We start from the raw sequence: 10,813 nt of genomic DNA, 5'->3' as shown, positions 1-10,813 counted from the left end.
ACACAACACAAAACAACACAACACAACACTATACACACAAACACACACATTTTTGATTACTTAAAATGGGAGGACCACTAATTATTGTTATATTATTATTGAGAAACCATACACCGCCCCAAACAATGTTAAAGTACCATGTGTCTTCTACATGGATGCAAAAGTTATACTGCTCTAAAGCCTATTCAGGGGTACTAGTAGCATCTCCGCCAAATATGCTGACTGCCTATAACTGCAGATATTGAACAGTACTTGGCTAGCAGTTTTGCTTTCTTTTTGTTTAGTCGGACTTCGACTATTTGCAAACCTCTGACACAGTCTATGAACATGGGCAAGGCTACCATAGATGAGTGCCACCATGGATGTTTTGCAGCCACTTTCTGACAATGCATGAATTACTGATTGACACACACAGTGAGTAAGCCAAATTAATACCTATAACGAATAGCTGCTGTAACTGAGACATTTTGTGGCTGTGCTCTCTACTTTTAGCCACTGGAGAGCAGTAGCGTACCTTCCCTTACACACACACAGGCACGTGTGTGTGTGTGTGTGTGTGTGTGTGTGTGCGCGCGCAAATGGGTCATTCCACGTCAAATCAACAGGAGGCTGCGCACTTACTGTAGGTCTCAAAAAAATCTGAAAAAATTACCAAATGTACCCATATTACTTAAGAGAAACACTGTACATTTATTTGAGTGCAAGATGTATACTTTCCATGTTACAGTCATTTTCACTTGGGGAGGGGGCTGCCCATTTTGTCCACACTCTTTTTTTTGTCAAAGTTCACAAGCCCATGGCTCAAGAACTAAACCATGAAGGAAGCTCACATTATGCATGCTGGTACATAGATAGGAATAGTTTGTTGCAAAACTGTCCGTTTTGGTCTGGATGATCCTGCATCGTCATAGCATTCCCTCAAAGATGATACAAATTTTATTGCAATTTTTGGATGTGCTCTGTTTAGGCCTTCAGAGGACATCGTGGTACCCAATATAGGTTCTTGATTTTTTCCCCTGTTAGAGATAAGTAAAAACACTCTCATAAAAAGCAATGAATAGAAAGGAAACCCTATCTGTGTTTGAACAGAAGACCACACAAGTCTGACAAATCATTTTGGGTGTCATTTTCAGAGCTCCAGAACCCCTTGTGGGATTGTCTACAGATTTTTATTTTATTTTTTTAGTTTACCCACTAATAAAGACATGATCAGTCTTTAATAGAAAGAAAATCCAGAAATTAACTCTATAGAATATATATTAATTGATTTATATTTCATTGAGGGAAATAAGTATTTGATCCCCTGCCAACCATTAAGAGTTCTGATCCCGCAGATCAAATGGCACTTCCAATCAACTTGTTATCTGAATTGAAAACACCTATTAATAGTAACCTGCACAAAAGCCACATTGAATCTGCAGAATCAGTCCATAGTATCAGTCAATCGATCAAACTAAACTCGCCAACATGGGAAAGACCAAAAAGCTGTCAAAAGATGTCAGGGACAAGATTTTAGAACTCAACAAGGCAGAAGCACATTAAGGCCATGAAGTGGCCTAGTTTCCAAACATTAACCCTATAATAATCCTGTGGAGGGAACAGAAGCTCCCATTTGCCAAGCTACAATCATACAACTTAAATGATTTAGAGATGATCTGCAAAGAAAAGTGGACAAAAATCCCTTCTAATATATCCACAAACATTGTCATTAACTGAAAGAAACATCTGACCTCTGTACAAGAAAACAAGGGCTTTGCCACCAAATATCTTGTCTTCTTTGAATAGAGGGGTCAAATACTTATTTTCCTCAATGGAATACAAATCAATTAAAATATATTCTTCAAAGTTATTTTCTAGATTTTCTTTTTGATATTCTGTCTCTCCATACTAGAATACATTTTATCATTAATATTATAGACTGATCATGTCTTTATTAGTGGGCAAACCAACAAAATCAGCAAGGGATCAAATACTTATTCTCCTCACTGTACGTCTGCCAACTTGCGTTGCTGTGTGTGTGTGTGTGTGCGTGTGTGTGTGCGCGTGCGTGCGTGCACCCGTGCACGTGGTTAGTGACTGCATTCAGTGTTTCCATGGCGACTGTTCGTTCCATGTGCAGTGTCGTCCTCAGGTGAGCTTGTGCTATCAGTCAGCCTCGTTGCGGACTGGACGGCAGACTGCTTTTTTTTGCTTTTTTCTCTTTCTCACTGGCTTGCTCTCTGCCTGCTTATTTCTCCTCTCACACATGGAACATTGTGTGCCTGTGTGTATGGTTTTGTCTCTGTGGTTTGTGATTTGGCTTTCAGTTGGCATACCTGTGTGTGCTTAAGTACCAGCCACTGGTGGAATTAATTATGAGCCTTGGATATAACTGCAAGTTAGTCATCCTTGTGTTTGGGAGCCTTGGACACATACATAAACTAGTCATGTGAGGCTTGCAACTGTGTGGATTATGCAAAAAGAGTGCAAAGGCACTGGCCAAATTTTGTTCAATTTCTGTCATAATAGGAAGCTTGTCCATTTGGAGACGGAGATGTCACATCTATCCATAGAGACTAAGGGCTTCCGCACACCAGCTCTGACAAATTGCTGAGCACTGCTCAGCTAAAATTCGATTCCATTGTTTTCAATAGAACCACGCACACTGGCGCCGATGTCGGATAGCAATTAGAGACAAGTTCTATTTTGTCGGCGCCGCCCATTGACTATCAATGCAATGTTCATGTGAAATTGGGTTTGGGGGTCTGAATTCTGTCGGAAGTGCACCGCAGTGCTGTCGGAGCCAGTGTGCGGCCGGCCTAATGGACTTAATATTCTTATTTTCATCATACTTGCCAATCTGCAGAATATTTCCATTAATGTTTGGATCTGTAATCCTTGTGGTGTTCCAAATAAAAGTACTAAACTGTGTGTGTGTGTGTGCGTGTGTGTGTGTGTGTGTGTGTGTGTGTGTGTGTGTGTGGGTGTGTGTGTGTGTGGTGTGTGTGTGTGCGTGTGTGCGTGCGTGCGTGCGTGCGTGCGTGCGTGTTGGGTCAGATAAACATTCACCTGACATCATTGTCCATCCGTGTGTGCAGGTATATCTCTATCTCTCTCTCTCTCTCTCTCTCTCTCTCTCTCTCTCTCTCTCTCTCCTCTCTCTCTCTCTCTCCCTCTCTCTCTCTCTCTCTCTCTCTCTCTCTCTCTCTCTCTCTCTCTCTCTCTCTCACTCACTCACTGATTGTACACTTACGTAGTGTGGAATGAAGACGTGTATTCCTTTTGAAGACGTGGGAGGAGGTGGTGGTGGTGGTGGCCCTGGTAGAGCACCCCGGTATTATGTTGTCTGGGGTCTGTTTGTCTGAGGACAATTTGTGTGTGTGGGTGGTTGACGTTTAAGGGCGTAACGCAAAAAAAAAAAAAAAGTTTTTCAAATTCCTGAAAAAAATGATGGATAAAAATTGGAAAAAAATAGAAAAAAATAAAGCACTTAGTGGTCTGTGGAATTTCACCTTATTTTTGCCATTTTTGGGAAAATGTGTCCTGCATCAATACATAGCATAGGCATGTCACACCGCAGGAAAATGGAGTCACACCACAGGGAATTCACTGCATTATGGCCATTTTAATCCTTTTGAAACATGACTGACATCTGAGCTCATGCTAACTTGATAATGATATTGTGTTTAATCTTAATATGTGTTTTCATTTAAAAAAAACCCTTTTTTTCCTCCTATAAGAGCAGTCACACCACAGGACACCATAACATGAACCTAAGCATTGTGTGACAGAAGGATTGCAATATGAAGACATATTAAGAGGTTAAGAGTCACCTTAAACTTCCACAGCACTCTCCAATAACTGAGGTACTGACTGGTTAGGAGCCAGTCTTTAAGACCCTTGTAGTTGGCCTTGCAGCTGCCCATTCACAAATATTGACATACATGTCACCCCACAGGACGCAATTTGTGTTACGAAATTGAACTTGTAGTTAATATTACTGTCTTGAGTTTTTTCCACATTCACATATCTTAATCTAAAGTTAAGATTTATGCAATCATGCCAAATGCTTCACACATTATTCAAAATGTTGTTGGTTAATTTATATATATATTATTATATATTGTTTCATTAATGTTACAGTCACACCGCAGGAAATTTGACATATAAACCTTTACATAAATCTTAGCAAAAATGTTTCTTCTCATCTAAGACTAATATGAAACATAATGTACCACATCTTCTTTCATTGACATTTGTTTTTTTAAAGGAAAATAACAGTTTTGTAGGTTTTTAACCAATGTTACGAAAAAACAGGGCGTCACGTCTCCCACCCGTGTGTGTGTGTGTGTGTGTGTGCGTGCGTGCGTGCGTGCGTGCATGGAGGAGTATGGGTATTGTTTTGTCACTGCTCAGTTTTGACAAGTTTGAAGAAGGGGAGGGAAATGCTACTCTAAAGACCTTTTAAATGTTATGTCTGTGTATCAGTGCAACTCAGCTCAAATGTTGAAAGCAATTGAAAACAAAAAATACATACAGTAGACTAGACTCATGTTGGCCAATACATACAATACATAAAATCTCACAAAAAACTCATTAACACTGTCTAACACATTATTTTGTGTGACTAACTGCTACAGTAACACTTCTAGTGTACATAAATGTAACTCTGAAACACAAATGTTTTTTTTTTATTGTGTGTGTGTGCGTGCCTGCCTGCCTGCCTGCCTGCCTGCCTGCCTGTGTGCCTGCATGTGTGCCTGCATGTGTGCTGCAGGGGCCCCAAGGGTGTGTGGACGCTGGAGGAGCGGGGCGAGGCCGTGAACTTTGACACCACATTTGAGGAGGCGCGTCCCAGCCTGACGCACATGGCCCTGCTGCAGCTGCAGACGGCCGGACACCTCCAGTACCTCGTCAGCCAGAACGTAGACGGCCTCCACCTGCGCTCCGGATTCCCACGGTAGGTACAACACTGACGGATTGATGTATTGAGTGATCGATTGATTGGTTTATTGATTAATTGATTGGCTGGCATGTGCCCTCTGGCATTCTCATGGTACAAGACTGATAGACTGACTGACTGACTTGATTGATTGAGTGATTGAGTGATTGAGTGATTGATTGATTGATGTAGATGATTGATTGATGTAGAGGCTTGAGCTAGAACGTAGAAGGGCCGCACATAGGCTCCAAGTTCAGATCATATTGTTCTGAGTAGAGACCGACCGATATGGGTTTTTCTATGGCCGATGCCGATGCCGATATTTAGAGATCAGAGTCAGCCGATGGCCGATGTGACCAGCCGATTTTTTGGGCCGATTTTTGGGGCCGATATGCCATCATATTATCCTTAATTGGCATGCTAAAAATATACCGGTATATAAACAATATTCTTTTTCATTTATTTATCCATAACATATGTATTTTATTAATTAAAAGTAACATATGTTCTATTTACACCCTTAATATTCATATAGATAGGCCTAGCAGAAATATTATGTATTTTTTTTAGTGAAGAAAATACAGGAAAATAAACAAGGGGCCGGGCCGCACATTAGCTGTGAGATGACCGGTTCAATGTAACAAAGGGAGGCAAAAGCTGTCTGATGGCCCATGATTTATTTCCAATATTTTCAAGAGGCAATGTAAGAAAAGGTAACACAAATTGCATAAATATTATTGTGTCAGTGTAATACACTTGTATGAATTATCCACATGTACATTAGGGTGCATCAAAAAAACGCTTTTTCAGCCTATTGATCTGTCTGGGTGATAAAAGTGTTCCACTGCATGTACAAATAACACATGCAAAATATTTTTGCAATCCATGGTGGTTTACAGGTCCAACGGAATATGAGCTGATATGAAGGACTTGTGGATTAACTGCGTCAGTCTTTGCCAATTCAACGAAACCCTCCCACCTAATAACTTGATTTTGTTGAAATATTTTATTAAATGAAATAAAACCACTTTGACATATGTAAAATAACAGATTCCTAATTAACTATAATCATCGGTACCCCCCAAAATAATAGATATAGGTATTTCCGAGAAACTGGGAAATTCACACACTGACACACAGGCTAAGCAAAAGGAAAAAAATCATGCAAATTGCTCCAAGAATGGCAATGCACCAATCAAGTAGTCAATATGGCATTTGATACCACGGCTTCAAATACTGGCCATCTGAGCGCAGCCTGCATAGCCATACAGCTTTCACTGGGACGACCACTGCTGTGGTCTGGGTGCCGCCATCACATTGGCGAGGTGCTACTCAGTCAAATATTTAATGACCTCAGACTGGAGGTGTCACGCTCACCAGAGGTTGCACTGTTCTCTCGTCTGAGGGATAATTGGCACCTATTGCCACATGATGACAGTGCAATTTGGAGCAATTTGCATGTTAGGTTGCCAATGATAGTTCCACAAGCTTCATCAGCCCCCTTTGTATATGCAGGCACACCAAGCAACTTCAGCTGTGTATTATCTCCAACAACAACTGTCAGGCGCTCTTCCTTCTGGCGCACATTGTCAAGTGTCTGCGTCAACTTGCTGTCCCAGTGCAGGGTGCACAAGGCAGGTGGTATCCACTGCTCATGGCATTCCTCACTGATGGTCTTCAGCACTTTACGGCGTGATCGATCTGCTGTGGCATAGGATGTGGAATCTTTTGACAAATCACCACCTGACTCTGAGATCAGGCCACGTGTGAAAGCAGCTTGCTGCATAGGAGTCATCTTCACCTTGTAGCCAGTGACACAAGATTGGCCGGCTGAGGATGTCTGGTGGAATCAAGACTGTGGTGCCAGACCTGTGTCCTGTAGACACCAGAGTAAAGTCCTTTCAGAAATTACTTGTGAGAGTTGCAAGTAAGAATTCAAAGTCCCTCCATGGCTGAAGATCAGCTCAACAGTTATTCACCATGCCTAACAAACTCAGAGTCAAACACTCTGATTTTCATGAGGCCTTTATTTATTACAACATCATTCTATCCAAAACTGAAGATTTTTTTCCTTTTGCTTAGCCTGTGTGTCAGTGTGTGAATTTCCCAGTTTCTCGGAAATACTTATATCTATTATTTTTGGGGGTACTGATGATTATAGTTAATTAGGAATCTGTTATTTTACATATGTCAAAGTGGTTTCATTTCATTTAAATATTTAGGTTAAAATATTTCAACAAAATCACAAAAACAGTCCAAGTTATTAGGTGGGAGGGTTTCGTTGAATGGCAAAGACTGACGCAGTTAATCCACAGTTCCTTCATATCAGCTCATATTCCGTTGGACCTGTAAACCACCATGGATTGCAAAAATATTTTGCATGTGTTATTTGTACATGCAGTGGAACACTTTTATCACCCAGACAGATCAATAGGCTGAAAAAGCGTTTTTTTGATGCACCCTACTGTACATGGTTAATAATTAAGCTTATTATTAACTGTTATTTATTATTATCTTGTTATTTTATTGTTGCCTACAATCAGTGCATGTTTATAAGCTGTTTAATTTGTATTTAATTCTTATTATAGCCAGCACTACTTCCCCTGCACTTCATGGGTCAATGTGAAACTCGTGCTGATCCAATCAGATCAAGTGCCTCTATCTCACATGCACGCAGGCAGCGATGTAAACAAAGACAGCTCTCCTCTCTGTGCCTACCTCAGTTTAAATGAGCAAGTTCTGTCGTAACCTAGCATGTTTAACTAACTGCTATAGCCACAGCAGAGGGAATTTTACAGGATGGATTCACAAAGCTATCAAAAAATAATGTCACTTATGCGCAACATGCTTACAGTATAGCATGATACTATTCCAACTGTGGGTTAAAGTCACAAATAAAAGTGCTAAGCAATCGCTAACGCTAACCGCTATTCAGTTTGGAGTGTATATAAGCAGCTGTAGGAAGGCTATGGTAAAAGGCACTCGTGGTCACACACCACTAGCAACTTTGATTTCAACTCCATTGCCGTTGAAAACAAATAGACATGGGGTGAAAGTCAATCACATGTCAGATTTGCATCCTTTTTTGATAAAATTTCGCTTAGATTTTAACTCCCTATTGTATTTTTAGAGGTAAACTTCACTGGTTACCACCAGTATTAGGGCTCCCAGTAGCTGCCCGCTGATGTGCCTGAGAGAGGTGTGCCTGATAGAGAGGTGTGACGTTCACGGAGCCGGTTCTTTTGAACGGCTCCCTGAAGTGAACTATGGGGGCAGGATCACAGCTGGGGGAGCCACTCGACTGTTATTTCGTTCGTTTTTCATTAATTTTAAGCACGTGACCTCGACCTTAAAATCGGCGCAACCAAATGAGAAAATCGGCCGATGCCGATTAATTAAAAAAATAGCAAAAATCGGCCGATTAAATCGGCCTGCCGATCGATCGGTCGGTCTCTAGTTCTGAGATGCTATTGAGAGAGAGAGAGAGAGAGAAGAGAAGGGTTAAGGTGCCAGTAGGTAATCGACAGCTGACCCACATTATCAGAAGTTCCAAACATTATGGGCATTCCAAACACATGGGCAGTCATGGGTGAGCGGTTAGGGCATCAGACTTGCATCCCAGAGGTTGCCGGTTCGACTCCCGACCCGCCAGGTTGGTGGGGGGAGTAATCAACCAGTGCTCTCCCCCATCCTCCTCCATGACTGAGGTACCCTGAGCATGGTACCGTCCCACCGCACTGCTCCCCATGGGGGCGCCACTGAGGGCTGCCCCCTTGCACGGGTGAGGCATAAATGCAATTTCGTTGTGTGCAGTGTGCAGTGTTCACTTGTGTGCTGTGTCACAATGACAATGGGAGTTGGAGTTTCCCAATGGGCTTTCACTTTTTTTTCACTTTCACATTAACTGAAAACAACATCACATTGGCCACATGTTGTTTCAATCAAGTATTACTGAGTTACATATATTTACAGAAATGTTGCTTTTGTTTGTGTTTGAAATAATTATTTTTTTTTCTAATATCCATGTTGATTGTGCAGCGGCACGTTGTGATCCATTTTAATTTATCTCCATCTCTCTCTCTCTCTCTCTCTCTCTCAACCTCTCTCTCTCCACTCCGAGTTCAATTTTCTACTTACCACGCATCATTGCATACATGAATCAAAAATTCTCCACACTTTTGTAAAAGCCTTCTTGGTTATTTGTTCATTTCTGTGCTTAAAGGGTGTGGGATTTTTAGTTGTTTATTTCTAGAATTCATGCTGTCCATTCACTAATGTTACCTTTTTCATGAATACTTACCACCGGCATCAAATTCTAAGTATTCATTATGACTGGAAAAATTGCACTTTTCATACATGAAAAGGGGGATCTTCTCCATGGTCCGCCATTTTGAATTTCCAAAAATAGCAATTTTTAGCTGCAAAAATGACTGTACTTGGACCATACTAGAAAATATTTGTTTATTACTTAGTAAACTTTCATGTAAAGATCAACTTTGGCAATAGGCAGCCCAGTTTCAATGAGCAGCATAGTTGCAGTACCTTTTTTGACCATTTCCTGCACAGTCCCTTTATAGTCAAGTACATCTATGGCCAAAATGCACCAAACCCCAAAAAAATTGATACAAAAGGTTTTTCAACTGATTTCAATACATCCAGCTGTCCTTACTAACATACTAAAAATCTAGGAAAATCTAACTTCAGGAAAGGTGTCATTTTCAAGATCAAAGTTAAAAAAAACTAGACTGCCTGTGCAGTCGCCTTCGACTGCTTAGGTATATCCCCGAAACGCGACGCTTCCAGTCCCCCATCATTCCTACCACTCCCGTCCACCATTTCGTAAACGTATATGATACATACAGACGTGACATGACGTGCATAGGCTTAAAACCAAACCACTGTTGTGAAAATGAAGCAAAAAATGGGGCAAATGGTAATACTGTTTTAATGGTTCAGTGGATATACCACATTAGGTACAGTGTAATAACCAGTGTAACAATATTTAATACAATGTAAAAAAATTTACTTACATCATGTGTTTGTGCGTAAGTGGTATTACATGGTATTGCATATTGTTACACTGGTATTACACTATATTACATGGTATTGCATACTGTTACACTCGTTATTACACTGTACCTGATATTGCATATAGTTACACTGGTATTACACTAGTATTACATGGTATTAAATATTGTTACATTGGTTATTACACTGTACCTAATATGGTAGATTCACTGAAATGGTGAACCATTAAAATAAGGTGTTACCAGGCAAATCAATCCACCCAGTCAGAAGTTATGGGCCAAATGAAAATTCCGCCATTTTGAAAGTGTTGTCTTCCAAACTCGAATCAGTTCATGAACCTACCCTAGAGCATTCACTCACAAAATCTGGGACAAATCCATCCACCCGGTCAGTAGTTATGGGCCAAACAATAATTCGGCCATCTTGAATTCAGCCATCTTGAAAGTGTTGACCTCCAAACTCGAATCAGTTCATGAACCTACCCTAGAGCATTCACACACCAAATCTGGGACAAATCCATTCACCCGGTCAGAAGTTATGGACCAAACAAAAATTCGGCCATCTTGAATTCAGCCATCTTGAAAGTGTTGACCTCCCAACTCGAAGCAGTTCATGAACCTACCCTAGAGCATTCACACACCAAATCTGGGACAAATCCATCCACCCGGTCAGAAGTTAAGGGTCAAACAAAAATTCAGTCATGTTGAATTCAGCCATCTTGAAAGTGTTGACCTCCAAACTCGAATCAGTTCATGAACCTGCCCTAGAGCATTCACCCAAAAAATCTGGGACAAATCCAAACATCCGTTCAAAAGTTATCGCGTTAACACGAAAGACCTTACGCGGCGGCGGCGGCGGACGCGG

At 41.0% G+C, this 10,813-nt stretch overlaps 1 protein-coding gene across 1 annotated transcript in view; it reads left to right on the top strand.

Annotated features, from left to right (window-relative positions):
- sirt6 (sirtuin 6) overlaps positions 1–10,813 on the top strand; it is a 25,244-nt gene that overhangs the window by 2,264 nt on the left and 12,167 nt on the right. The window contains exon 3 of the mRNA XM_063184172.1: positions 4,757–4,939. Within this exon, the coding sequence (XP_063040242.1) occupies positions 4,757–4,939 (183 nt within the window). The remainder of the gene's footprint in view (positions 1–4,756; positions 4,940–10,813) is intronic.

This window comes from Engraulis encrasicolus, chromosome 19, assembly GCF_034702125.1.
Source record: "Engraulis encrasicolus isolate BLACKSEA-1 chromosome 19, IST_EnEncr_1.0, whole genome shotgun sequence".
NCBI classification, from domain to species: domain Eukaryota; kingdom Metazoa; phylum Chordata; class Actinopteri; order Clupeiformes; family Engraulidae; genus Engraulis; species Engraulis encrasicolus.
This window is presented reverse-complemented; position numbering and strand designations above follow the sequence as displayed.